Source organism: Purpureocillium lilacinum (assembly GCF_023168085.1).
Source record: "Purpureocillium lilacinum CBS 284.36 DNA, scaffold_5, whole genome shotgun sequence".
Classification (NCBI taxonomy): domain Eukaryota; kingdom Fungi; phylum Ascomycota; class Sordariomycetes; order Hypocreales; family Ophiocordycipitaceae; genus Purpureocillium; species Purpureocillium lilacinum.
In genome coordinates this window covers 4122401-4148305 of record NW_027072115.1, presented here as the reverse complement: position 1 = coordinate 4148305, position 25905 = coordinate 4122401, and the positions used below count along the sequence as shown (strand labels likewise).

Sequence of the window (25905 nt, the reverse complement as noted above, 5' to 3'; positions counted from 1 at the left end):
GCATGTAACGTATACGTCGGCTCGCGACGAGGCTGCGACAGCTTCGTTGTGTAATAGCGCCCCAATGAGGCGTCCACCCACAGCTGTGGATCCTCCCTCGCCGTATCCCCGACGCTTAGAAATGGAGGCGCGACGTTACCTTAGTTCTAGGGTGAGCCTCTCCGGGCGAGGCAAAGCTTCGTCTAGGCCCCAGTAAAAGCACATCTCTTCGCTTGAGACGTCGGTTCAAAAGCCTCACTCATCCATCCATTCAATCTTGCGCATCTCATACATCTCATACACGCTCGCCGCTCACTTCACCTCGGCACACACCACGACGAGAAATATATCAGACAGCGTAACGAAAGGAAAAGATGCCTCAGGGAGTCTGGCAGCGCAAGTTCCCCGACGGGTATGGCGTCGAGGCTGTGCTTGCGGCCACGAGGGATGCGGCCAACAAGGGAGGGGAGGGGCCGGTGCCGATTGAGCGGCCGCCTACTGAGGTGAGTGATGCGTGAGCCGACGCGATCGTTTTACCCTCCTTGTATCCGGAGCCAAGGGCCGTGCGGGCTGCCGAACCAACGCCCAGCCGTGGCAGTCGTGGTCACCCGGAGGGCCCGGACCGTGCGGCGCCAGCCGGCGAGGCCCCCGGTCCGGACGCCCGGTTCCGCGATTACGGAGGACAGGCCCCGAACTCCTGTCTTCCTCCGCGATCCGCTTGCTTCCAGCATGCGGGCCATATGGCCTGACCTCCCGCGCGACCTTCTATTATTCAATGTTCCATGCACTTTCATGACCAGCGGCTGACCCGAGGGGGGGGAAACCCCCCGTACAGCTCAACGAACTCATCGCCGCAGACGCCGGCGGCGAGGGCTTCACCCTCACCTCCTTCACCGCCTCCGACGCCTGGGAGCTCGGCCACCTCCTGCACGCGCGCCTCCTCCCCTTCGCCACGCAGTGCACGCCATCCCGGCCCGCCCTCATCTCCATCAGCCTGGCCTCCAACCCGTCCACGCCACTCTACCAATCCGCCACGGGCGCCGGCATCACGGCGGACAACGGCACGTGGGTGTCGCGGAAGCGCGCGGCGGTGCTGCGCTTCGGCGTGAGCAGCTGGTACCTGGGGCGCAAGTTTGGCGGCGACGAGGCGGCGTTTGCGGCCAAGTTCGCGATGGGGCCGGAGAGCGCGGGCGGGTATGCGATTCATGGCGGCGGGGTGCCGCTGCGGGTGAGGGGCGTGGAGGGCGTGGTGGCGGTGGTGGTTGTGAGTGGGCTGAAGGACTTTGAGGATCATGGGGTGGTGGCGGAGGTTATTAGGAGGCATTGGGAGGTGGTGGTGCAGTAGATGGACTGGCTAAATTGGGTCTCAAAGTACGTGGACGAGAAGCAGGGCATCCAGGCCAGGTTAGGATCTGGTCTTGTCTTGGATGGCTGGTGATGCTGCCTGCGGAGGAGGCGCATGGTATCTAGGCCTTGTCTGTGGGCTAGGCAGTCTCGACCAAGCCAGTGATTGCAGTTAAGTGCCATGATTGTGCGTGAGTGAGTGATGATGCCCGTTTGACCACATCGGTGTAGATGTTATAGGCGTCACAGAATGACAAGGCGATGCAAACGCGGATTCTCAAATGACTCCCGTATGGCACGCGTTTGCTGTCACACCTGGATGCCGTGTCAAGATCCGTCTAGCACGGCACACTGTCCGTGAAATGCGGACCATGGGATCGGGTAAAGTCGCGGAGACATGAGAAGACAGATATCAGACACACAGCATCGTGCCGCGTCCTTGTTCTCTACCTAGGGTCTAGCTACATCCATTCCTCGCACCCGTGAGTGCACAAACCATCCCTGCAAAAGGGGTTACAACCGACGTCCTCAGCCTTGGTAATTACCTTCGCACTCATATTCTTGTGCTTTCCCATCCAGCTCCAGACACCAACGCCCATCCATCCACATGATCAGTGCAAACCCCGGTATCATACATCAAACGGACCGATCAGGCTTCGCCCTCGTGCGCGTCGGCGTCGACGTCGTGAGACATGGACATGGGCTGCGTGCTCTCCTCCAACTCCATCACGTCCGCGGCCTGGTCGCCGCGGGCGCCCGACTCCAGCAGCTCGATGCTCGCGAGGGCCTTGGCAAACTTCTCTCTCTCGCTCTTTAGCGTCTCGCGCGCGTTCGCAGTCTCCTCGTTCTCCTCCATCAGCCTCTCATAGACGCTCTGCGAACACGGGCCGCGCAGGCCCAGCTTGTCCTCGAGGTAAGAGGGCAGCTTGCGCCGGATCTCCGGGATCATGCGGCAGAGGACGCGCTGGGACACCGCGTCCGCGAAGCGCAAGGCCGCCAGTCGATAGTACCCCCTAACGTACGCAACGACCTCGATCTCCCTGGCGAACTGGTCGGGCCCGAGCTTGATCAGCTCATCCTCGCGCTTCTTGGTGTCCTGGCGCCGCTTTTCCTCCGTCATATCCGCCCACTCCTGCAGCGGGTGCGTCTTGCCCCCGTATGCCTCCATTCGCATCTTGTGGCGGAATCGCGTTAGGGAAATCTGCTCATCCTCTCGATACTGTCTGAAGGCGTCCTCGTTGAACGTCATGAGGCGCTCGCACTCGTCGGCATATAGCTGGAGCAGCTCGTGCTTTGTCTTGGCGCTGTTTTCCGCCAGGCAAGCATGCACAGCATCCTTTGCCTCTGGGAAGATCGTTCTCTTATTGAGGCCATCCAGGGCTTGACCGAGGGTCTTGTCGAGTTTCGACTGGAGGTCTTTCATGGTCTCATCGAGGAAGAGTCGAGTCGGTCCGTGCCAGGGTTTAATGGCTTCTCTCACGAGATCATCATAGACCTGATCCGAGATGAGCCCGGGCATGCCTGCCTTGGTTTTCTCGTGGATCTCCTCCCGGACCCCGCGAATGGTGCGAAACCCGCGACCGATCTTGTCAAATTTATTGAATGGCTCGGCAATGACAGCGCGTCTTGCGGGTGCTCCTTGACCGCCAGATGGAGTTCCCGATTGTTGTTGGGACATGGCCTCCTCGGGCTTGACGCTGCCATTGGTGAAGCTACCGTTCATCATCGCAGCGTCTGCTCGCCTTTTGGCGGGGGTGACTATCTGTGTCGGCGCCGACCGCTTCGAAGGAGTCCGCTGGGCCACCGACGTGTTGTCGGATTCGTCGTCGGAAATCTCCAGCACAGGAATGTCCGACCGATCTTTAAGGATAAACTTGGGCTTTATCTCAAGCAGGCAGTTGCGGAAGTTGGACGGCAAGGGGCCAAAGTGGCGGACAAACTCGTCCAGCTTGGAGCGCGCACTGTCGCCAAAGCTCAGCAGCGCGGTTTGAACCTCGAGCTCGACGTTTTGCGGCAGTTCCGGGAGCCTGGCAAGCCCATTCTCAATGCCTCTCAGATGCTTCTTGACCTTGGACTTGATGTTTGGCAAGCTGCAAAAGGTCAGCAAAGCTTGTCAATGTTGGGCAGGTTTTGGGGTGCATACCTCTTTGCAAATTCCTCGCCGAGTCGCTCCGACAGAAACGCCTTCAGCTTCTCGACGCCGCAACGGTCAGAAAACTCCTTGAACGTCTCTGGCCATCGATCAAACGATTGATCCTGAAAGATGCGCTCTTCCCACTTCTTGAGGTCCTCCAAATTCTTGCCCTGGGGCCGAGAGGTGATGAAGTATCCCAGCCCAGTGTGGTGCGTCTGGCCCTTCATAATCTCCAACCACTGGTTATGGCCGGTGTCTGAGAGGAGATCCGCCTTGGTAAGGACGCCAATGGTACGAGACGTGGCTCCGAGACGCCGGATTAGCCCAAAGGTAGACGAGTTCTCGGCATCCGTATTCATGGGCATGGAGCAGAGAATAATGGCAGACGGATGTGAGATGTAGGCACGCGAGAGGTTGCGGACAACGTTGACCAGGTAGTCGTCCCGGGCGTCAGCCGGATTCTGAAAGATTCCAGGCATGTCGTAAAACGAGAGGTCAGGCAGGTCGGGCCCCTTGATCTCAAGAGCGACGACGTTGGGCGAGAACTTGGCCGTCGTCTCCTCGGCCGCCCTGTCGATGGACATGTTTACCGCAACGCCGCCCGAGCCCGGAATGAACAGACCATGGGGCCTTCCGTCGTTGAGTATCGCAATCTGCGCCCAACGCAAAACATCCTCAATGTCATTCTTGTCGTGCATGGTCTTGAACTCCAGTATGGACGTGGTCGGCATCTTGATCCATGGGAAGAACGGATCCTCATCGGTCACGTCTGTCTCGTTGATACAGCCATCCTCGGGAGGCTGGTAGGTGTACTCCTTGCGCAGCCAGACTCGGCATGACCAGTCGCTATTGCGAGAAACACGGATGTGCAAAGGGCAGCGCGTGCACGTTCCCTCGCTCCGAGGTAGGTCTAAATTGGCAAGACCGGACATGAGGCTGGATTTGCCGGTCGACTGATCGCCGACAAGAACGAGTTCGGGGAGCTGGACGTCGTGAGAGACGCCCAGCTGCTGAAGCTCTCCCAGAGTGTCATTGCACTCTTTCAGCTTCTTGCCGATGTCTTGAAAGGAGTCATGGAAGAAGCTCTCGTCGACATTCGCGGTGGGACTGATCGGCACCATGCGGTTCACCGACCTGATCTGCTGCAAGACTGGCTCAGTCGTCTCCGTCACCGGCTCACTAGGCGGCGCTGTCAAAGGGTCAGCAATGTTCCCGATACGCCAGACTGGCCGCTTCGTTCTACTTACGTGCGTCGGAGCGACCAAGGCGACCCGTCGATGGGCGGGGAAAGGCCTGGGTGGAAGTTTCGTCGTCCATATCCTCATCCGAGTCGTGTGTGCCATTTCGTGCCGTCTCGGTGACCATTTCGGTTCTCAAAGTCGGGCTTGGGCCCTCTGGGTCAGGCTTAATGGGCCGGGCAAGCCGACGAGAATCTCGTTTCTTTCCCGAAGAAGGTCGAGACATTTCGGTTCATCAGGAGCCAGAAACTTGGGCAACCCGCCGAGCGGATGATCAGAAAGCGGCGACAGTCCAGGCGTGTGGCCTTGGTGTATGAGATGCCTTGCAGCTTGGCTTCTGTCAGGCCGACGCCTACGTTGACGACGACTCAGACTAGCCGGATGAGAGGGTGCAAGAGACAAAACGAGGGGGTATCCGATGACGCTCTCGAGCTGGAAAAAGGATCAAGGAAAGAAATAGTACAGGTGCGGACAAGATGAAGAGAGGCGAGGGGAGGGTTGTAGTCGAAAGAAGAAAGCCAGGAGGTGAACAGTGGAGGGTGAGGTGAAGTGTAGGCTGGCCACCAGTTGGCCGGCTGGATAATTTGGGGGCCCTGAGCCTCTGAGGCAACACGGCAGCTGGATAAGAATTGGTAGAGATGAGCGCAGCTGCGAGCTGGGCCACAGCGCAACAGGCGTTTTTGCCAGGCAGTTCCTTGGGAAATGCAAGCCCGAGTCTTCTTAGGGACGTTACCGACTTTGAAAAGTGAGAATTACTGGGCGATGTCCTGGTTTCGAGGCGATGAAGTCGTGGCTCCTTAACGGCGATTAATGGTGCCTGGAGCTGAGTGAGTGCATCGCTGCAGGCCTTGGCAGGGGTCGAAAATGGGTGGCTGGGGGTTCCGTGGCAGCCTGTGGGAATGGCAGCTGGAGCCAACTGCCGGGCACCCTGCGGTGCGCTGTCGGGGCACTGCAGCCAATGGGCCGGCATCATTGAATGGATGCTGCAGCGACCTCTGGCGGACTGACAGGCCCTCATTGACTGCACGGGCATGGGACAGGGCGGGATGGGAGGAAACAACCTATGGAACAGCATGGCAAGGCAAAGGTACGGAGCTGTCACTGCCATCCCTGCTTGCCGTCGGCCTCCATCGCGAGCAAGACCTGCATGTCCCTCGTGGCAGTGTCTTTCTTCATCCATTAATCCGCGCCAGTCCGCATCAACACTACCTGCACAATGCGCATCAAGGTGCTACAGAGGGCCCCGTGTTAGTGGTGACTAGGTCTGTCCCTCGGTGAGCTCTCGGTGAGCCAGGAGGCCCAGCACAGCACAGGCTGTCCAGTGGCTCCTAGCGCGTGGCGGCTGCGGCCCGAGACTCGCTTAATCGCATAACGAGCCCACTCTCTGCTCCCCAGCGGCGGCGTTCCGGAACTCTAACCCCTGGCAACGCGCGCCAGGCCCAGGCAAGCCAGGCTCATCTCGAGCCCCGCGCCACAACTGCTAGCCTTGCATTACCTAAGGGAACATGACAGCTTGGCCCCACGACGACCGTCACGAAGAAAGGAGGGCACGACAGCTCCTGGTCCAGCAGCAGCACCACACAGAGCCACCTTGCTGAGCCCTTCCGAGGCAGCAGTTCGCCCTGTGACATATTTACACTTCATTGTCCTGCACCACCCGTTGCTGCACCATTCGCCCTCGCTGACTTCTCCGTCAAACCACCGCGACCGCCCGCCAGCTACCCCTCCATCGTCACCGCCATGTCCCTCCAGGTGCCCATGGCGCACCGCTCCAAGGAGCAGGGCGCGACCAAGGCCGTCATCTTGGTGAGCTCCCGTCTGCTGCATGATCTGTGCTCCAATGCCTTGGCGCTTCACTCGATGCGTCGAGCGAGTTCAAGGCGACGTCCCACTACCCCTTTGCCGCTTGGCGGGGTGGTGACATCGTCAACATCGCGAGAGCACGACTGCTAACAACCGTCTGTCGCAGGTCGGCGGCCCTTCGCGCGGCACGCGCTTCCGCCCCCTCTCGCTCGACGTCCCCAAGCCGCTGTTCGAGGTGGCCGGCCACCCCATCATCTGGCACTGCCTGTCGTCCGTCGCCCGCGTCCCCGTCATTCAGGAGGTGTACATCATCGGCTACTACGACGAGTCCGTCTTCCGCGACTTCATCAAGGACTCGGCCAAGGAGTTCCCCTCCATCACCATCCGCTACCTGCGAGAGTATCAGGCCCTCGGCACCGCCGGCGGCCTGTACCACTTCCGCGACGCCATCCTCAAGGGCCGGCCCGACCGCCTCTTCGTCCTCAACGCCGACGTCTGCTGCTCCTTCCCCCTCGCCGAGATGCTCAAGCTTTCCGTTGAGCGCGACGCCGAGGCCGTCATCCTCGGCACTCGCGTGAGCGACGACGCCGCCTCCAACTTTGGCTGCATCGTCTCCGATGCCCACACCCGCCGCGTCCTCCACTACGTCGAGAAGCCCGAGTCCCACATCAGCAACCTCATCAACTGCGGCGTCTACCTCTTCTCCACCGAGGCCATCTTCCCCTCAATTCGCTCCGCCATCAAGCGCCGCCTCGACCGCCCCGCCCGACTTCTCTCGTACCCGTCCTCGGACAACCTCGAGACGTACAACATGCCCGCCGCGGGCGCCGCTGATGACGATGACGAGGAGGAGCGCAAGAACGAGGTTATCCGCCTCGAGCAGGACATCCTCGGCGACATGGCCGACAGCAAGCAGTTCTACGTCTACGAGACCAAGGACTTTTGGCGCCAGATCAAGACGGCCGGGTCCGCTGTGCCCGCCAACGCGCTGTACCTGCAAAAGGCGTGGCAGTCGGAGAGCGACGAGCTGGCCAAGCCGAGCGCCAACATCGTGCCTCCCGTCTTCATCCACCCGACGGCGCAGGTGCACCCGACGGCCAAGCTGGGCCCCAACGTCAGCATCGGCCCGCGCGTGACCGTCGGCGCCGGCGCGCGCATCAAGGAGAGCATCGTGCTCGAGGACTCGGAGATCAAGCACGACGCGTGCGTGCTCTACTCCATCATCGGCTGGGGCAGCCGCGTCGGCGCCTGGGCCCGCGTCGAGGGCACGCCCACGCCCGTCAACAGCCACTCGACCAGCATCATCAAGAACGGCGTCAAGGTCCAGAGCATCACCATCCTCGGCAAGGACTGCGGCGTTGGCGACGAGGTCCGCGTCCAGAACTGCGTCTGCCTGCCCTACAAGGAGCTGAAGCGGGTGAGTTGCCTTGCCACCTCGAAAAGGAGTCTGGAAGCTAACGTGAGAACAACAGGACGTCGCCAACGAGGTCATCATGTAAGAGGCTTTGCCGTCGTGTCCTGGTCTCCTTGGCACCTCACCTCAGTCCGTCGAAGTCGCAGCCTGATTTTACGAGGAGGGGGGGTGTTTGGAGATGTGGTTTCTGTTTCCGCCACGTACAGCCCGGTGTGGCAATTGGTCTGCCGAAGGAGGGCGAAGCTCAGCTGCCGAAGTCGACATGGCGGGTTACAAATCATGTCTTGGAAGATACTTTTAATGGGAAGCAAAAATACAAATCGGTTCCATATCTCTGTAAGCATGGCGCTGCTGCCACTGGGGTCCCGCTGGCGACCTTGCTGCTGCTGCGGTCCGTTCTTTCCGTGAGGCATATGCGCAAGGGAGAACTTCCACACAGACCGTGCCATTCACCATGTCCTGCCCCCATTGCCTCTACACAAGGGGAGCAAAAGGGTGGAGGGAACTTCACAGACGACGGAGAGTGCATAATTCAGCCGATCTAGCAGGCCGGCCCTCTTTCTCTTTCTCTTTTCTCTTTGTCTCTCTTGTACTTTGTGAATTTGCCCACCCAGGTAAGTGCGTAGGTAGGTTCTTTGATACCATACGCAACAAAACCTCGTCGTTTCTAAATTGACGCGTGTCACGGCCACCGCTCTCTCTTTCCTTCTCTGTGTAAAAATCAACGCCTTTTCCGCCCGTGTCCGTCCATTCTCCACCGTCCATCATTCTCACTTTCACCACGTGTCGAGCCTCGTCAGCCAAAGCCCTTCACACGGGCCCCTCCCTGCACTAAACACCAAAGCCACAAGTGTGAGAGGGGACAAGACGGTGAAAACGAAGCCAGTGGTGGACAAAGGGAGAGGGGGAGGCAAATGGACGTTCTAAATTCTACTAGTGTTCTTTTCCTTTCTTCGTGCACGTTCCCGCATCCCGGCGTGTCAACGGCGGGAGAATCGATCCGCAAAAGCAAAGAGGCGCAAAAAAAGAAAACGGCGGAAGGGCGCCCAGATCCAGGTATTCCGATCGCAGCCCGAGACATCCAACGGAGATGAACCGGCGGGGCGATGAAATCGGTTGTGCCGTCTCCAGCTCGTCCGTTCGTGAGCGACTCGCGCGCGCGCGGTCTCTCTCTCTCGAGATCTCTCTCTCTTTAGTAGGCTCATCAAGAGTCGCGGTGGAGGTGCGTCCTGCTCTTTTGGCGCGGCAGCATAGGACTGCTGGGCCTACTCGACGTGACGCCCAGGCCCTTTGCGTCAAAGGGGTCGAGGTTGAGGCGCGGGGCGTCGGTGGTGCGCGGGGTGGAGGCGGGCGTGATGAGCTTCTCGATGGCGGGCTTCTCGAAGCTGGCGATGCGCATGGGCGGGGGGCGGTGCAGGCTGCGCTCGGGTACACTGTAGAGGTACGTCGCGGCGAGGACGAGCGCCGTGCCGATGAGGAACTGTCCATTGCGTCAGTTGATGGTGTGTGCGCGTGCCGGCCACTCGCAGTTGCCAAGTCTTGAATGAAAACGTGCTGGGCGGCGGGAAGGGCAAAGCAGGACAAAGGGGGACGGTGTTGAGAACGTACCGGCACGGTGACTGTAAACTTGAACGCCCAGACGCTCACAACGAAGCTTATGACGATGCTGATGCTCGTGGCAAAGTTCTTGACAATGTTGTCGGCGTCGCGGATGACGAGGCTGGCAATGAGGCCGCCCGCGGCCTGCAGCACGACGGCGGCCCAGACGACGGCGTTGTAGCCCTCGAAGAAGCCGTGCTCGCGGATGCCCGCGCCGTCCTGCCACACGATGCCGCCGAAGAAGGCGGCGATGAGCGAGTAGAAGCTGAGCTGGACGTTGCGCACCCAGACGCTGGCCTGCGTGGGGCTCTCCTTGAGCAGCTTCTCGAAGTAGACGCCCGCGAGGCCGGAGACGACGGCGGCGACGACGGCGGCGGTGACGCCGACCGAGTAGTTCATGAGCGGGTCCGGGGGCGGCAGGTCGTTGGCGATGCCCTCGTACGTGGCGGAGCGGCGCGTCAGGTGCGAGTCCGGGCTGGACATGTCCGGGGCCGCGGCCATGCCGAGCTCGTGCTTGGAGCGCGGGAAGTAGTGGTCGGGGATGCCGTGGAGGAGGAGCGCGTCGACGGCCGTGCCGGACGAGGGGAGCGAGACGACGGAGACGCCCAGCGTCAGGATGATGAGCGAGACCCAGCTCTTGAGGCCGAGCTGGCGCCGCAGGAGGAAGACGCTAAAGATGGCAGTCGTGAGGATCTGTCAGGCGCGCAAAACGCATTCCGTCAGCGCGCACAGCACAAAGGACACCAATCAATCCCTCGCGTAGACTCAACGCACCTTGATCTGGTACAGGACCTGAAAGTGCACGGGGTCCAGGTTCTCCACCGCGACGTACTGCAGCAGGTTCTGCAGGGTGTAAAAGGCGGCCGGCATGGCGAGCTGCCAGCCGTCGGCCGAGAAGACGGCATTGTATATCTGCTCGAAGAGGATGGTGGCGGGCGTGCTGGGCGCGAGCGTTTTGGAGGCCTCGTATATGGCGAGGGTGAGGGCGACGCCGAGCTTGATGACCTCGTTGAGGAAGACGGCCGTCGAGGTGAAGTAGCGGTGGTCGCCGGACGGCGGCATGACGCGCGAGTAGTGCATGATCTGGACGGTCAGCTGCCACCTTTTACATGTCCATGAAGAGGGCGCCTTACCAGTATGAGCGCCGAGTTTTGAAATGTCAGCTGCACAGCGTGCTATTAGCCTTGGATGATCATTGCGCAGTGCGCACGCGACAGCGTGCAGACAGGAGCGACATGGCTGTTGGCAGCAAGCGTACCGTGATCAGAGATATGTTCCTCCCGAGGCTCTTGGCGCCGCCGCCTTTGCTGCCACCGCCCCGCGAGGCGGTGGTCTGGAGTATCGCCATGGTCGCGTTGTCGCCACGTTGCGATGTCACTGTGGAGGAGGAGGAGGAGGAAGCGAAGGTGGCGAGAGGGGGGCCCAGGCCGAGACGTTATGCGCCTGCGCCTCGTGCACACGCGACCCGTCCCAATCGACTCCGGGAGTCGGCCCTCGGCAATGCGCAGCTTTCCGGAGTGCAGAATCGGCTTCAAATGGTTCTATCGATGTGCGCAGGCGAAAATCGGGAGCAAAGTCGCGATGGTGTTGAACGTGTGTGTCGGTTGGGCGTTGGTGGTGGATGGAGTCCCTCCTCGCTCTCCCCTGAGGTCGACCGACTACCGCGCTCTCGCGCGCGCGCCGCCCCGTCCCTGGGGCGAAAAGGATGTGCAGCCGGGATCTGCAGGGGCAGCAGCGCCAGCAGCAGCAGCAGGTCGTCGGGTCAAGCAAGAACCGTTTCAATTCGACGGCTCCCTGTCCCGCGCGCAAGAAAAGCACTCGAGAAGCGCAGCGTCTCTGGTCGATGTCGCAAAGTCAAAGGTGATGGCGGCAAGGATAGAGAGGCAAACGTCGCACCGAAACGAGGACAGTAAGGTAACAGAAAGAGGACAGGAGGCCCAAATTGGAATGACGTTTTGAGCAGCACACAACCCCGAAAAAGCTGGGGGGGAGCCGGCGCGGAGGGATGGTGGTGGACGTGGTGCTACTACTGCAAGGGAGGGCGGCGGCGGCAGCTGAGGCGTGCGTGGGAAGGGTGGGCGGGGCGCGGGCGTGGTTGGAGGGTGGAATGAGCGCTGTCCCGCGACGTGCGTCAGGCCTCGAGGGCTGACGCCGGGGCCTAAAACGGGTGCTGGTGCCCGCCCACCCGCCTGGGCGGAAAGCTCCAGGGCTCCAGGTGGCCGGGAGGTGTGCTCCAGCTCCATGTTGTGGGGTTCCATTTGGCTGGGCAGAGGCTCGAGGCTTTGGTGGTCATTGGTTCCAGGTTCCAGGCGTCAGCCCAGGCACATGGAAGCGTCCCAGGTCCGCTCCAAAAGCCCCGGCCGGGCCCTGGTGGTGGCGGGAAGCTGGAGCCAGGAGGCGCCCACGCGTGCCTCATGTGAGACCCGAGCCCCGGCACATCGTCACCAACCCCGATCAGTCACTGCAGTTGACCGATAACTAACACTCGCCGCAGCTGCAAAAGGTTCCTATGCTTCCCCCAGCAGGCCATTATCAAATAGACACATAAGAGCAGGTAATTGATGCCTGACGACGACGGCGACGACCACGATGTGATGGCTTGGCTTTTCATGCGTCCATGTGCGGCCGCCATCAGTGATCACATCCCACTGCCGTGCAAGAGTGGAGCCCGCGCCCCCGGATACCTGATCCGAGCCCTCCAGCTGCCAAGCATGCGTGTTAATGTCACTTCGCTTGGACGATGATGACACGCCGGCGATCGACGCCCTCGCGCGTCATCAGCGACTTTTTCAAATCTTCATCAACCCCCCGATCCGATCCAGCGCCCCAGTGCGCGCCCAACCGCGCGCGCGTCAACCCGCCCCATCCCGTCCGAAGCGCATTTTGTACCTTGGCCTTATTCACCGCCCTTTTCCCCCGTCAACGCCGCCATCCCAGCAAGGTTTAATGGGACAAGTATCCCACCTTGGCGGCCTGCAGGTCAATAACGGCGCATGGCTTGCCAAGTTGAAATGGCGCTCGGTACAGGGCGCTTCGGCTTGAAGCGGTCGCTGGCTCCCGCTCGTCCACCTCGCGGACGGCGATGAACGGAGCTCGATCGACCGGGCTCAACTTCCACCACCGCCACCCGCATCAAGCATCCCTCATGGCGTCTTTTCTACTGTCGCATTTCAATGCGCTGCCTACTTCTGCCTGTAGGATGCTGAGGCGTATGGCTTGGGCCCCTATGACTCCCCGCTCTCTTGCTCAGACGTTGGACGCCTCGTCGTCGCCGTCAAGCAAGAACCATGCCCACGGCAGCGGTTTGCCGACCGCCCGACGCCTGCCGCCCGACCCGAAACACACATGATACACGATACACAACCTCACCTCTCCTCACTTCCGGAATCCGGATGAACCTTCGAGGCCTTCGAGACGTTGGAAACCCCACGCGCTTCCCGTCAATTTTGCTGCACGGCAATTGTTGCTTGCAAAACATGCTCCTCTATTGGTGAGGCACGACGGCGGCGCCTCGTCTCTATCGGCTTCGACTACGTGTAAATCTAGGCCAGCCCAAGATCAAGGCCCTCCCTTCCAATGCTCGCCCGCCTATCCGCCGGTCCTCCTGCTTTGCTCTCTGCCAAAAATGTGACGGCCAATTTCTCACTTCCACTGCCCAAGAACAAAGTTGCGCTCGTCAATGACCGTGTTTCCCGATCGGAGGCCCGGCATACCGCCTTGCCTGCCAAAGTCCTGCACCACAAGCTCCCAAAAAGCAAACAAGCCAGCCATGGTCTCACCCGGGTCCTTGGCTCCGCGCTGCTGCGCCCGGCTAGCTACGCGTTTGGCAGCGGTGCCAGAACCGCCGCCTAGAGCAAACAGGTCGAGGTCAAGATCAGGCTCGGGCGTCGCGTCAGGCGGACTCGGACATCGCCGCTCTCGTTTGCGAAGGCGCAGCACGCTCTTTTGGGGCAAAAAGATCTTGGCGCTGATGGTCGGCGTCGACGCTTCGCGTGGTCCTCCAGAGTAAAGGCCGCCGGCCTTATCCAGATGCTCGAGAAGAGCCTGGTAACCTTGACTACGCAAAAAGGCCAGAGATCCAATTTCAAAAGCTGGCGTGAGTCTACCCTTGTACAGACCAGAGAGCCACAATGTCATCGCCTCAAAGGGACAGCTCGTCTCGGACATGTCTGCGCCGTCCAGGCGCTCATCACCCGACATAGGCATGCTAGTGGTGCCTTCGACACTGTCAGGCAAGACTTCCACGACAGTCTCCCACAGGTGTCCGTTCACCTGCTCGATGCACTCCGCCTCGGCACCCTCGGCAAGATCATCTTGGTGGCACATGGCGTCCAAAAGCCAAGGCATACCGGCTTCGGGATGGGAGAGGCTAATTGTATCTTCAATAAACGCGTGTACGTGTGGAGAGGTGACGTGGACGTGACCGTCATCGGGTCCAGTCTTGCTGGAACCGTAAGCAATTCCATGATCTCTCATGAGGCGAAAAATGTCAAACGGGAGATCGTGCACGAACTGAGCCTGTATGGCAGGTGCCGTTAGCCTCTAGACTTGTGACGCATCAGAGCCAGAGGCACCGAGGGCAAAGCTTACGCCTGGCTCAATTCTCCAGAACCAGTCGTAGTCCCTGAGGCGCTTCTCGTTGGCAAAGCGGCCCGCCTTCCAGTGGCGAAGTCGACCGGGGAGGGCCGCGTCTCGTTTATCGTCGCCGTTGCTGACAGCTAGTCCGTGATCCTATCCAGCGGACTGAGCTTCAAGCAGAGCGTCAGGGGCACGGCCCGGGTCCTTTAGGTCGTCGTCCTGGACGACCTCGTACATGCAAACGGCGGCGGTGGCGTTCGACGTCCGTCGGCGGAATTCGTCGCTCAATGGGGCAGTGCTGAAGAAGACCCAGCCATAGCGGTAGCGGTTGTTGAACGTGTCTTCGAGATGGTAAATCGAGGACAGGACCGGCTCGAGGTCCTGTTCGTGTGCCAATGCAACAAAGACGGCGCGAGGGGGTTCCTCAGAGGGGAGCCATTCGGAGGCCGTGGTGATGGCGAACAGCAGCAGCTGGATCCAGAAAGAGAGCCAGACCGAGACCGAAAGTCGGAAATTGACAAAAGAAGGTCGGCCAAGTGCTCCGCCCGTCATGCTGCCGCCTGGCCAAAGGAAAGAGGGCGTCCAGGGGCGTCAAGGGGCGTTGTAGAAGCGGAGAAGCAGACGGCGAAAGGAGCGGCGCCGTAGATACTGGGGCGAGACTCTCTCGAGAGCGCGAAAGGACGGTAATGCAAGCTGTTGATGTCAAATCAACGGAAATTCGGAGAAGTGAATTGAATGATTGGTGGTGCAGGAGAAGAGAGGTCCAACGAGCTGTGGTCACTGATGTTGCAGGCAGTCAATGAGCACAAGAAGATTTCGAAACAAGAGGTCGAGGTATGGAGAAGAAGAGAACGGGAAGAGGGTGAGCGGATGGAAGAGGAGAATTCTGCCACGCTGGACGGGGAGGGAGATGAACGGAGGTGGGCGGAGGAGCACGTGTTGGGAACAGGTGGGAGGAAGGAGCAGGGCCAGCCAGAGAGCAATCAGGTCAACAGCCCTACCCAGGACGGGCGACGCGTGCGCGAACAAGTCTCGACGACTCCGGCTGTGATGACTGTAAGCAGACTCTCTCAAGATCAGAACAGAGCGCTCTGGCCCATCGCCGCAGATGTTCAAGGCCAGTTCTGGCACCGCAGCGCCGGACGACACGGCATCTGTTCAAGCCTGATCTCACCGCTCACCCGCTCCCGTCGGCAGCGCAAAAGCCATGGCTCTCATCATATACTGCAAAGCAGAAACGACAATGGTAAAAGGTATGTAACATGAACCAGTGTTTGTGAGTCGCTGAGAACCTCGCCGGCCCCTGATCAAGGCCTCCCGCCAACCAGAAAGGCGTAGTCACCGCTGCGCCAGAGCCTCATTCACGTCCCAAACGCCAGACGACCGCCGTCACGCGCAGATCCGAACCCATTCCCCGTCTACAAAACACTACAATACATTCATGGCTTGCCTGTCAGTGTCAAGCCGTGTTGTGGCCGCCCGCCCGAAGTGCGTAATTACGCTTCGACGTCCATGGAGTCGACGTCGACGGTGCCGTCCTCTAGGTCAAGTTCCAGCACCCTTGCGTACTGCGAAGTCAATCGCTGCAGCTCGCGGAATTTGCCTAATCCTGAGGTCAGCGTAGAAAAGACTAGGTGAAGCAGTGAGCGACATACCGAGAATCAGAACCACCCCCTTGAGCAACTCTTTGCGGTCCCAGCCGCAAATCTCGTCGCCCTTGCTGTACCAGCCTCGCCCCTGCTCCTTGTCGTCCGCCTTGTCTTGGAGGATGCCTCCCATTAGGCTGTTGAGCAGCTCCTCCACCTTGGTTCGCGTACCCTCTGCTCCGAGTCGTTTGGCGTACATGTACAGGTACAGCCGGAACTCTTCCTTTGCCCCCAGCTGCATCGCGCCGGCAACGCGGTTCTCCAGGTGCGCGATGCTGATGGTGCTTTCGAGCTCCTCCGCCTCCTTCCGCTGGATGACCGTCTTGATGATGCGCTGAAGAGCGTAAGCCCGTCCCTTGAGCAGGAACTCGTTGGTCGTGTGTCGCTCCAGGAACGGAATGATCCCAGACGACACCGTCGCGACGTCTGCTTCCTTGGCCTTGCCTTCAGCAGGACCAACGGCAGTTGACTGGAGTGCCGAGATTGACGAGTCGTTCGAGTTCCAGTATTGCGAGCCCACAGCCCACCAGGCCTCACTCAGACGCTGCCAGGTGTACATCTCCCTGGCGTAGTAGAAACCGTCGCCGTTGGTCAGCGTAACGATAATGTGGCCTGTCGAGTTGAGGTGAGCCGAAGTCACTCCAGGGCCTTGCGTGGCGCTATGTTGGTTTAGAGATGTCGATGCAATGTCGAGGATGGGGCCTAGAGATACTGGCGGGCTGGGCGCAGACTGCGTCTTGAGGTCCCAGACGTGTGCCAGGCCAACGGCGGTGATGCAGAGCAGCCAGTGCTTGCGACATTCTAGAATGACGGGTTGCGACTCGAGAATGATGGGGTTGAGTAGTCGTCGTCCGGCGGGACTCCATACGTGTATCGATCCGTCCTCGCAAGCCACGGCCCAGAAGTTCTTGTTGGCGGTTACCAGGATGATGGCCCTCGGCAGCCACTCCTGCCACACCAGCGCGCCCCGTTTCGTGACGAGAACGTGTGACGGATCTCGGGGGCTGGGGTCGTTCTTGGCCTCCATGATGATGTTTTCGGGACTCTTCGATGCATCGTCTAGGGACGTGTCGGGTTGCAGGACGCCACGATCAAGGGGTCGAAGGATGTGGGATCTGATTTTGGGAACGGCCAGTCGGACTTGAGCAAAGGATATGGCTGGATTCAGAACAGCCGGACGCAGGAACTCTGGCGTCGGAACGACTCCGTTCCGGATAGACGTGAGCGCCGCGGGCTCGACACCATTCGGGCCGTCGGTGACGATGGGCGTCGGTCCCGTCGCCGCACGCTTGGACGTCACCTCTTCCTCTTCCTCGCCGTCGCCTACGGCGGCCTTCCGCTTGTTGCCGAGCAGCATGGACGTGATGCCACCCGTGGGCAGCCCGTCAAACGGCTTTGTCATGTCGAGAACCGTTTGTGGCGCGTCGTTTTGTGCCGCCTTGTGAGTCGTGGAGCCCACCAGCTGCGTCTGTGGTAATGATGACTCGCCCGTGCCTGAAGACGAGACAAGCAGCGGGGCAACTCTCTTCTTGCCGTCCTTGCCAACCGTGACCCGCGACTTGAGCTCCTTGACGCGTTCTGCAGTCTTGTCCGCGCCTTCCTCCGCTGGCTTTTCCGTGTCGCCGTCGCCGTTGGCCGCCGGTGCGGGTTTGGCAGAGGAGGTGCCCGATTTATTGCCGTTCGTCGCGGGGGTCGATTCTTTGGTGTCAGACTGGAAGTCTCCCATTAACGCGCCCATCCTCGACTCGACCGCTTTTGATTCACCGGCCTTGCTGTGTGACTCGAGCATCAGGCCATCGACGTCCTCAGCGATTCCCATGCCCTTTCTCGAGGCGCCGTACTTTTGCAGCGCCTTGACGTTTTCCTCTGTCTGCGCTACCCAGCCGAGCTCACCTTCGTCAAACTTGACGGCCACGATGCCTCCGTCCAGGCTGCAGGCGTACAAGGACTGGCCGTCCGGCGTCCACGCGAGGTCGACTATAGACTTTCCCGTCAAGTCCTGCAGGATGACCACGGGACGAGAAGTGTTGGTGTTCCATATGCTTAGCGTCTTGTCCTGGCCGGCGGAAGCAATGACAGTGACAAGCTGGCCGCCGTGGCCATTAGTCACACCGTTCTGCTCCGGCTTAACCGTGTGAAAGAGTCGGGGAGAGAACATGCAGACTTCGGTCGGTGCCTCGTGTCCGATTAGGTTGATTTCGCTGTCCCACCGCGTGCGCTCTATTATTGCGACGGAGCTGACAGGGCCGTTGACCGCGTTAGCAGCAGCAATGTGGTTCCCGTCGGGCGACCAAGAGCATCGCCGAAAGTATGTGGTGAGCGGGGAGCTCTTGAATGGCGAGCTGATGGTAGCCTCGAGGACAAAGTTGTTTACCATGTCATGTTGCGTCGCGTTGGGGGCGGGCGGGGTGAATCGAAAGATCTTGATGGTGCGGTCGTCGCTTGCCGTCGCAAAGAACTTGTTGGCCGGGTCGAATGTGATGCCTTTGACGTGGCTCTGATGTGCGGGGATCGACTTGAGCTTCTCAAAAGTGTGGCCGGACCAGACGACGACCTTGGAATCGAGGCCGACGGAGACGAGGAGCGACGAGTCGGGGGACCAGGCCAGGTCTTGGACATCGTTCTCGTGGCCGATCAGCCGCTTGTACGTCTTCCAATTCTCGACCGGGGGCGGCTCGTTGGTGCCAAAGGCAGCGGTAGTGGCGGGGGCCGACTTGTCGAGGTGGTAGACGCAGATGAGCTTGTCGTCGGCGCCGCTGGCGAGGTAGCGGCCATTGGGGGAGAAGCGCACGGAGTGGATGGTGCCGAGGTGATGGCTCATGTGGCAGAGCTGTCGCGGCTTGGTGTAGGAAGGGTCGTTGGCGCTGGAGATGGACTCGGTGGACCAGATGCGCACATGGCCGTCGCCGCCGGCCGTGGCCAGGCGCTTGCCATCGGGGGAGACGTGGCAGCTGTACACCTCAAAGTCCTTTTGCTCGCCGCTGTGGCTCAGCCACGAGGGCTTGATGATGTGCATCTCGGGGACGAGGGCGGCGGCGGCGGCGGTGCGGGCCGGTGCTTCATGGGACGGTGGTGGTGGTGTCGACGGCTGGTGATGAAGCTGGCGATGATGATGGGAGCTGCTTGGTGCTGTCAATTTTGGGTGGGCCGGACGAGACGCGATACCATGTCGCGCGCACCGCGTGCTTCTGGTGCTGCTGCGGGCGCAGGTGGGTTTAATTGCCACGGCACCACTCCAGGCCGCGCCCTGACGAGCTACAGCCCGAGCCCAGACTGCCGCCCGCAGGTGGTCCCGCAGCAGCCCTGGAGGTCCCCGGCCAGCAGCTGCCGCTACCGTTGCGGCTGCCAGGGGACGCCGACGGCAGGTCAGGGCGCGCGAGCCGGGTCCTGATTGGCCTGGCGAGTGCCGCAGCTGCGCTGTCGCCTAAATATCGAAGACCCCTAACCCAGGCAGGGAGGGGAGGACCGATCCCTCACCAACGGCGAACAAAGGAACCTCCTGGCCCATGCCAATGCCAATGCCAATGCCAATGCCAACCGGATGGACGCTTTCCAACGCCCCAGCTCGACTGCATTGACCTCCTATCATGGCGCCCTTGCACTTCTTGCCATGGCAGAGAAGATGCTCCGGCCGACCGCCGACGGCCGAGGGGTAGCTCAGACTCCCAGCTCGAACCCACGCCGCCACATCACGACAACACCACGACGAGCCGATTCAAGTGTGATGATTATGCCAGTCGCCCGCCTCTTCAGATGATACCGCGCCCAATTCTACGGGCTCGATGATTACAGAGCTCATCTTTCCACAGCGGTGTAGAGATTGCGCTGCGCGACTGTCATCGGACAGACACAGCGAGCGTGTCACACTCATGCCAGCCTACCCGCCTCGTCCCATGTCCCATGCCGTTGCCAGAGCGTCCGTACCACTCTTCGGTGTGCTTGTGATTCTCATTTCTAGCGCTTTCTTCATGCTAGCAGCCGGGTTGTCGTGGACGAGCTGCCCTTGGAGAGGCTCGCGGTCCGCTACGTCACCTCCATGTCCAGGTGACAGCACGTTTCGCCGTTACACCTGTTTAACGCTTGCATTTCGCCCACTACCTTGCCGAGACTGACATCTAGAGCCGCCTCTCACCGGAGATTGCTTTAGGCGGTATGAGTTGAAGCTAATATGGTCCAAAGTCGCACCTGGCAGGAGGCCGGCGCAAGGCGAGGGTGAATCACTCCTCGCTTTCGTCGCGGTTTGCCCACTACTGGTCATACGCAAGATGATATGAGCTCGCTTGCCTTTCCTCCTTTATTCCGTCGTCTCTCATGACCGCGTCACTGCCATGGCAAACATGTGTTCTATAAAGCTGTCGCGGCTGCGATGGGTTCCCGTTCACAACCACGTAGTCGCTCGCACTTCACAGCATCATTGCATTGAAACAAAAACACTCTCTATATTCCAATCACTCACTTCCTCTCGCACGCGCCAAACAAACTCCATGTCGCCTTGTCGGATCGGGATCGAGCTAGAGTTCATGGTGGCTTTCCACGACCTGGAGATCAAGCGAAGCAAGCCCAAGGATGACCGCTGGCCCGATGGCAGAACTCTTTTGGTGAGTGAAAATGACATTTATGGCAACAAGGCTTGCCAGAAGGCCGTTTGCGCCGTGCTCGCCAGTATCGGCCTGCCCACGGCTCGCATAGGTGACGCGGACGCCGTCGTGGACGACCCCGACCACTCCGACCTGCCAGACAAGGTCGTCGCTGTGGGCGGCAAGAGGCAGCTTCGTATCTGGAACCCAGTCTCGGCTGGCACCGGCGGCAAGGAGGAACAGTTCAACTACTGGTTTGTAACCCATGAAGCAAGCATCGTAAGCGCCGTCAATGAACGCGCCATCACTGTTCCTGCCGGCTATCGCTGGTATTCCGCAGAGATCACGAGCCCGATCCTCGCCGACCAGGAAGAGCTCGGCGGTGGCCTGCCCACGCTCAGAAAGGCGCTCGCCAGCATTCAAAACGATGTCAAGGTCTGGCTCAACTCCGAGTGCGGCCTTCACATCCACGTGAGCCCGCTGGACGCAGAGCTGGACATTGTCGTGGCCCGGCGCCTGGCTGCCCTGGTATTCTTGTTGGAGCGCCCATTGCTGCTCCAACTGTGCCATGCCGGTCGCTCCAAGGCAGCGCACGCGCGGCTCATAAGCTCAGACTCTGACATAGCCAAGAATCCTGCACCGTCTGTCGGTTTGAGCGCGCCTTACCTGGAGGAGGTGATTGAGCTCCGCCGGATGCTTGACAAGGCAAAGGGTCGCTGCGAGGACGAGCAGCGCACCTTCCAGGCTGTCTGTTCCATTCTCTCGGAGCACGATTGTAAGAGCCTTGGGGAGAGGCTGCGCGTCCCAAAGGCCGGCGGCGGAGACGGCGGCAAATGCACGCTTGCCATGTCCAAGTTTGGCACCCTCGAGTTCCGCTACCCGGAATCGAGCTTCGACGTGGACTACATCTCCTGCTGGGTCAACGTAGTGCGGCGGCTTTTCGCGATCGCCGCGGCACCCGATGCCGAGTACGCGGCGAAGCTCTGCGAGATCTATGAGCTGGCGACGCGAGACGTGCGCATGGGCTGGATAAACTTTGCCACGGCCATAGGACTCGATGACCAGGCAAGCGTCTTCAAGAAGCGCATCAAACGGTACGACGGCGATCTGAAGGACTTGGACAAGCCCACTATCCTTCCCCGCAAGGGCTAATCTTGCGTCGTGAAAACGCCTCATCGTTGCATGATGCTGCTGATATCTTCACGGCGAAGGAGGCAAGTCGACTCCATAGTCCAGACCTACTAATGTCAAGGGATTGTTGTGTCAGGGGAGGGTGTGGGTGTAAATGGTAGCTGGCCCATACATCACGGCGCACACCGCTGCAAATATCGCCAAGCGAGAAGATTCAATAACATGTAGCCCTCAAAATTGAAAAAGCCGTTGATGCCGGGTTCACTTGGTCGTAACAGGCCGTTCATGTCAAGCCGGGGTGCCGGGTAGGCGAGATTGTTGGAGGTGCCGTGAAGTCATCGCAAGAGTGGGTCACTTTGGTCGCACCTATTGTCAGCAAGCCAATCACAGCGTGCGCTTTGCCACTCTTTGCCCCATTTATCATCGTCATTGCCGGGCTTCTTAGGCAGTCACTTCTGCTGTGAAAGTCACGACAAAGAATCGCCGGGCACCTTTTCCTTCACTCTCCCTCGCCACTTGCCGAGTCGCATCACGGCACGGAGCCCACGGGATCACCCATAGACCACGGTCAAATTTTGCCCTCATTTCAAGCGACCTTCCGTTTGAGTTTACTGCCGCTGGCACGGCCGTCACCTCCTGGCCGCATGGGCAACGTGAACAGCGTGTGACGCTGCGTCGCCGCGTAGAACAGCACCCGACGACATTCCAACCGAGATGCAACAAGGCGTGGCCCAGTGAATGCTCGTCTGCGAACAGACGTTTATCGGAGAGGCAAACCTCATCTTGTCAAACCTTCTCTCAACGTCCTGGAGCATCGAGCTTGAGCAGCATGGCATCTGATCAGGAACAGCAAGAGAACAGCCCCGGCGAGGGTCGCGCCGCCTTGGTCGACAAGATGGATACCGCTGCTCAGAATACTGCAGACGGAGAAAGCGGTACGCCAGAGGAGTCCGAGCCGGCCACTATGACCGAGGAAGATGCGCTGCGCAATCTCACCGGTGCTGTGAGGGACCAGGACGACCTCGAGCGTGACATCACCATACAAGCCAACGCGGCGCTCATGGAGGCAGAGGACAAAAAGGACCAGAACCGTATCGTCAAACTAGATGGATCGCGGCAGCGCTTGCAGCTTCAGCTCGACAAGGAGAAGAAGAGACTGGAGAAGGTTGCGGGAAACCCGTACCAGTCACGCAACGTCCAGAAGGAAATCGCCAGAATTGAAGAAGAGCTTCGCCACGTCACTAGCGACATCTCCGACTTCCAGGCCCGCATAGACAAACGACATCAGGAGGATCCGCTCGAGACGACAAACCATACCAAGTCTAAGAGGCTGCCTGGCGAGAGCCATCGCGAATTCCTCATCCGAACCGGCAAGATCACGCCCTTTGCCAAGATTGGTGGCACCCGCCCCGAGGGCTTGGAGGGACAACTGGCTGATACCATTCTCGATGCCGAGGAGGAGGCTGCCGCGGAGCAATACGACCAAGATGTCGAAGGGCCAACGTCGCATCAGCTGCTGAGGCGTCCGGGCTTCGAGGACGAAACGGAGGTTGAGAAGAAGCGTCCCTCGCCTTCCGCAGCGCAAAGCGAATTCTCTCTTCGACCCCGGAAGAAGCGACGAGTCGAGAGAGACCGTAGCCCATCGGCAGATTTTCAGCCTGAAGAGTCTTCAGACTCCGAGTCCGCCGATGCTGCCATCTGGCAGCAGGGAACCGAGGACGACCTGGTGCGAAATGAGCAGCGGAAGCGCGCGGCCAAGGCTAAAGCGCTGGAGCAAGAGCAAATTGATCTTAGCAAGATCGATGACGGCAACGAAGCGCATTACCAGAGGCGACTCATGGACTGGGTTTCTCGACGAAGCCGGGCCAGGAGGGCAAGGCGCCAGCAGGCCGGAGGCGACGATGCGGTAGCTGATAGCGACGACGAAGAGGAGTGGTTTAAACCCTCCCCCGACCATGCCGACCACGTCTTCGACGATGGTCTGAAGATGCCCGGCGACATCCATCCTTCGCTGTTTGGATACCAGAAGACTGGTGTCCAGTGGCTTGCCGAACTCTACAAGCAGAGCGTCGGCGGAATCATTGGCGACGAGATGGGTCTCGGCAAGACGGTACAGCTGATTGCATTCATCGCAGCGCTCCACTACAGCAAGAAGCTCAGCAAACCGGTCATCGTTGTCGCTCCAGCCACCCTGCTTCGGCAGTGGGTGAGCGAGTTTCATCGTTGGTGGCCACCGCTGCGGGTTTCGATTCTGCACTCGTCTGGCAGTGGCATGATGAACGCCAGGTTCGAAGACGAGTACGACGTGGAGCATTATCGGCCAGTCGCGACAAAGTCTCAGGGAGCGGCGAGGCGCATCGTGAAAAACGTTGTGAACAAGGGTCATGTGCTTGTCACGACCTACACTGGCCTGCAGACGTACGCCGAAGAGTTGCTCCCGATCGAATGGGAGTACGCAGTGCTCGACGAAGGACACAAGATTCGAAACCCCAACGCCGAGATCACGGTGACGTGCAAGGAGCTCAGCACGCCGAATCGAGTCATCCTGTCTGGTACGCCCGTACAAAACAACTTGACGGAACTGTGGTCACTCTTCGACTTCATCTACCCCATGCGGCTGGGGACCCTCGTCAACTTTCGCACGCAGTTCGAGATACCCATACGACAAGGCGGGTACGCGAATGCGTCGAACCTTCAGGTCATGACAGCTGAAAAATGCGCCGAGGCCTTGAAGGAGACCATCAGCGAGTACCTCTTACAGCGGCTGAAGGTAGACGTTGCTGCAGACCTGCCGGAGAAGACGGAGCAGGTGCTCTTCTGCAAGCTGACGGACGGTCAACGGAAGGCGTACGAGACGTTTCTCAAGTCTGATGAGGTTGCGGCTATCCTAAATAGGAGACGGCAGTCGCTGTACGGCATCGACATTTTGCGCAAGATTTGCAACCATCCTGATTTGCTGGACAAGAGTCTGAAGAATAAGGCTGGCTACCCGTTTGGCAGTCCCAAGCTTTCGGCCAAGCTGCAGCTGACCAAGGATCTGCTTCAAAAAGTCATGATCCCCAACGGCCACAAGATGCTGCTCTTCTCCCAGGGCAAGCTAATGCTCAACATTATTGAGAAGTGCATCAGGGAGTGCGGCATCACCTATGTCCGCATGGATGGAGAGACACCGGTGGACCAGCGGCAGCCCATGATTGACAAATTCAACACCGACCCCAACATTCATGTCTTCCTCATGACGACTCGCACTGGAGGGCTTGGTACGAACCTCACTGGCGCGGACCGGATCATAATTTTCGACCCGGATTGGAACCCGTCAACCGATTTGCAGGCGAGAGAGCGTGCGTGGCGTCTGGGACAGAGCAAGCCCGTCAAGATCTACCGCCTCATGACCGAAGGCACCATCGAAGAAAAGATTTACCACCGGCAGATCTTCAAGCAGTTCATGACCAACAAAGTCCTGAAAGATCCGAAGCAGCGGAGCTCGTACGACCTGTCGGATCTGTACGACTTGTTCAGCTATAACCCTGGCGATGACCCAGCTTTGCAGCGAAGCGAGGTATTCAAGGGCGCTGAGGTTGACATTGGCAATGCAGATGGCGCGAATAGAAAGAATAGGGAGAGCAGTAAAGGAGACAAAGCAAGCGATGAGGAACAGCAAGAGCTCGAGCACATGAATATTGTCGCCGGAATGGAGGAGTACAAGGAAGACAAGTCTGCCCACGACGAGCGGCGCATGCTCGAAGGCATCTTTGCGCGTTCGGTGAACAGCGCATACGACCATGAGCAAATCGTCAACGGCCCCCAGAAGCCAAAGGCAGATATCAAAGTCCTCCGGCAGGAAGCCAACCAGGTTGCCCGCCAGGCGGCAGCGCATCTCCGGCAGGCTGCCCAGGAGGCCCGGCGCGTGCCCATCGGTACTGTTACCTGGACGGGTGAGGTCGGCACTGGCGGTCGTCCGGGTGCCAACCGTCGTCGCGGAGGTCCGAGCTCGGCGGGCATCATGAGCAACCTCGCGGATCGGCAAGGCCTCGCTGATGGCGTCGCTGGTGGAAGCGGCAGCAGCTCCCGCTCGGGTACACCTGGCGTGGAACGTAACTTGAAGGCCAAGGACTTTGTGGCCATGATCAAGACGTTCATCAACAGGCATGGCGGACGGGTACCGAGCAAGATGCTCGTTGACCACTTCAATCCGTACTGCCCTGGACAGAAGCAGAGCGACGAGTTCAAGACGGCACTGAACCGAGTGGCCATCATGAGCAAGGCGAGCGGCGCGGGAAGAGGCATGTGGACGCTCAAGCCTGGATTCAAGTAATCCGGCGAGGGAGGTGTCACAGTCTAGACGTGATTCTGCATTTCCATAGCGTGGAGTACGGATCAGGTAGATACCGAATAGATGAAGCTTACGACCGTCGCGTCCTTTACGCTACACCGTGACAACCAGTGCGAGAACATTTCACAT

The 25905-nt window shown here is 59.7% G+C and overlaps 8 protein-coding genes across 8 annotated transcripts; 4 read left to right on the top strand and 4 right to left on the bottom strand.

The window, feature by feature from the left end:
- Positions 1–353: 353 nt before the first annotated feature.
- Positions 354–1324, top strand: PLICBS_007857 (uncharacterized protein; the record flags this gene model as incomplete). Its single annotated transcript, XM_065601255.1, has 2 exons — positions 354–482; positions 815–1324. The coding sequence occupies 2 exons, from the start codon at positions 354–356 to the stop codon at positions 1322–1324; spliced, it is 639 nt and encodes a 212-aa protein (XP_065457327.1).
- A 648-nt stretch (positions 1325–1972) lies between these two features.
- Positions 1973–4822, bottom strand: PLICBS_007856 (uncharacterized protein; the record flags this gene model as incomplete). The annotated part of the gene is made up of 3 exons (XM_018321328.2): positions 1973–3413; positions 3467–4646; positions 4705–4822. 3 exons carry the CDS (start codon positions 4820–4822, stop codon positions 1973–1975), a joined length of 2739 nt encoding a protein of 912 aa, XP_018181225.2.
- A 1613-nt stretch (positions 4823–6435) lies between these two features.
- On the top strand, positions 6436–7997 carry PLICBS_007855 (proteasome subunit alpha type-2; the record flags this gene model as incomplete). Its single annotated transcript, XM_018321327.2, has 3 exons — positions 6436–6501; positions 6665–7915; positions 7971–7997. The coding sequence occupies 3 exons, from the start codon at positions 6436–6438 to the stop codon at positions 7995–7997; spliced, it is 1344 nt and encodes a 447-aa protein (XP_018181224.1).
- Positions 7998–9116: 1119 nt separating this feature from the next.
- Positions 9117–10859, bottom strand: PLICBS_007854 (uncharacterized protein; the record flags this gene model as incomplete). The annotated part of the gene is made up of 5 exons (XM_018321326.1): positions 9117–9392; positions 9521–10204; positions 10286–10594; positions 10645–10674; positions 10770–10859. 5 exons carry the CDS (start codon positions 10857–10859, stop codon positions 9117–9119), a joined length of 1389 nt encoding a protein of 462 aa, XP_018181223.1.
- Positions 10860–13153: 2294 nt separating this feature from the next.
- On the bottom strand, positions 13154–14641 carry PLICBS_007853 (uncharacterized protein; the record flags this gene model as incomplete). Its single annotated transcript, XM_018321325.2, has 3 exons — positions 13154–14029; positions 14102–14229; positions 14284–14641. The coding sequence occupies 3 exons, from the start codon at positions 14639–14641 to the stop codon at positions 13154–13156; spliced, it is 1362 nt and encodes a 453-aa protein (XP_018181222.2).
- A 944-nt stretch (positions 14642–15585) lies between these two features.
- On the bottom strand, positions 15586–18751 carry PLICBS_007852 (HIR complex subunit; the record flags this gene model as incomplete). Its single annotated transcript, XM_018321324.2, has 2 exons — positions 15586–15692; positions 15745–18751. 2 exons carry the CDS (start codon positions 18749–18751, stop codon positions 15586–15588), a joined length of 3114 nt encoding a protein of 1037 aa, XP_018181221.2.
- A 1468-nt stretch (positions 18752–20219) lies between these two features.
- On the top strand, positions 20220–21464 carry PLICBS_007851 (uncharacterized protein; the record flags this gene model as incomplete). Its single annotated transcript, XM_018321323.2, has 1 exon — positions 20220–21464. The coding sequence occupies one exon, from the start codon at positions 20220–20222 to the stop codon at positions 21462–21464; it is 1245 nt and encodes a 414-aa protein (XP_018181220.2).
- Positions 21465–22272: 808 nt separating this feature from the next.
- PLICBS_007850 (uncharacterized protein) lies at positions 22273–25758 on the top strand (the record flags this gene model as incomplete). Its single annotated transcript, XM_018321322.2, has 1 exon — positions 22273–25758. The coding sequence occupies one exon, from the start codon at positions 22273–22275 to the stop codon at positions 25756–25758; it is 3486 nt and encodes a 1161-aa protein (XP_018181219.2).
- Positions 25759–25905: the final 147 nt, after the last annotated feature.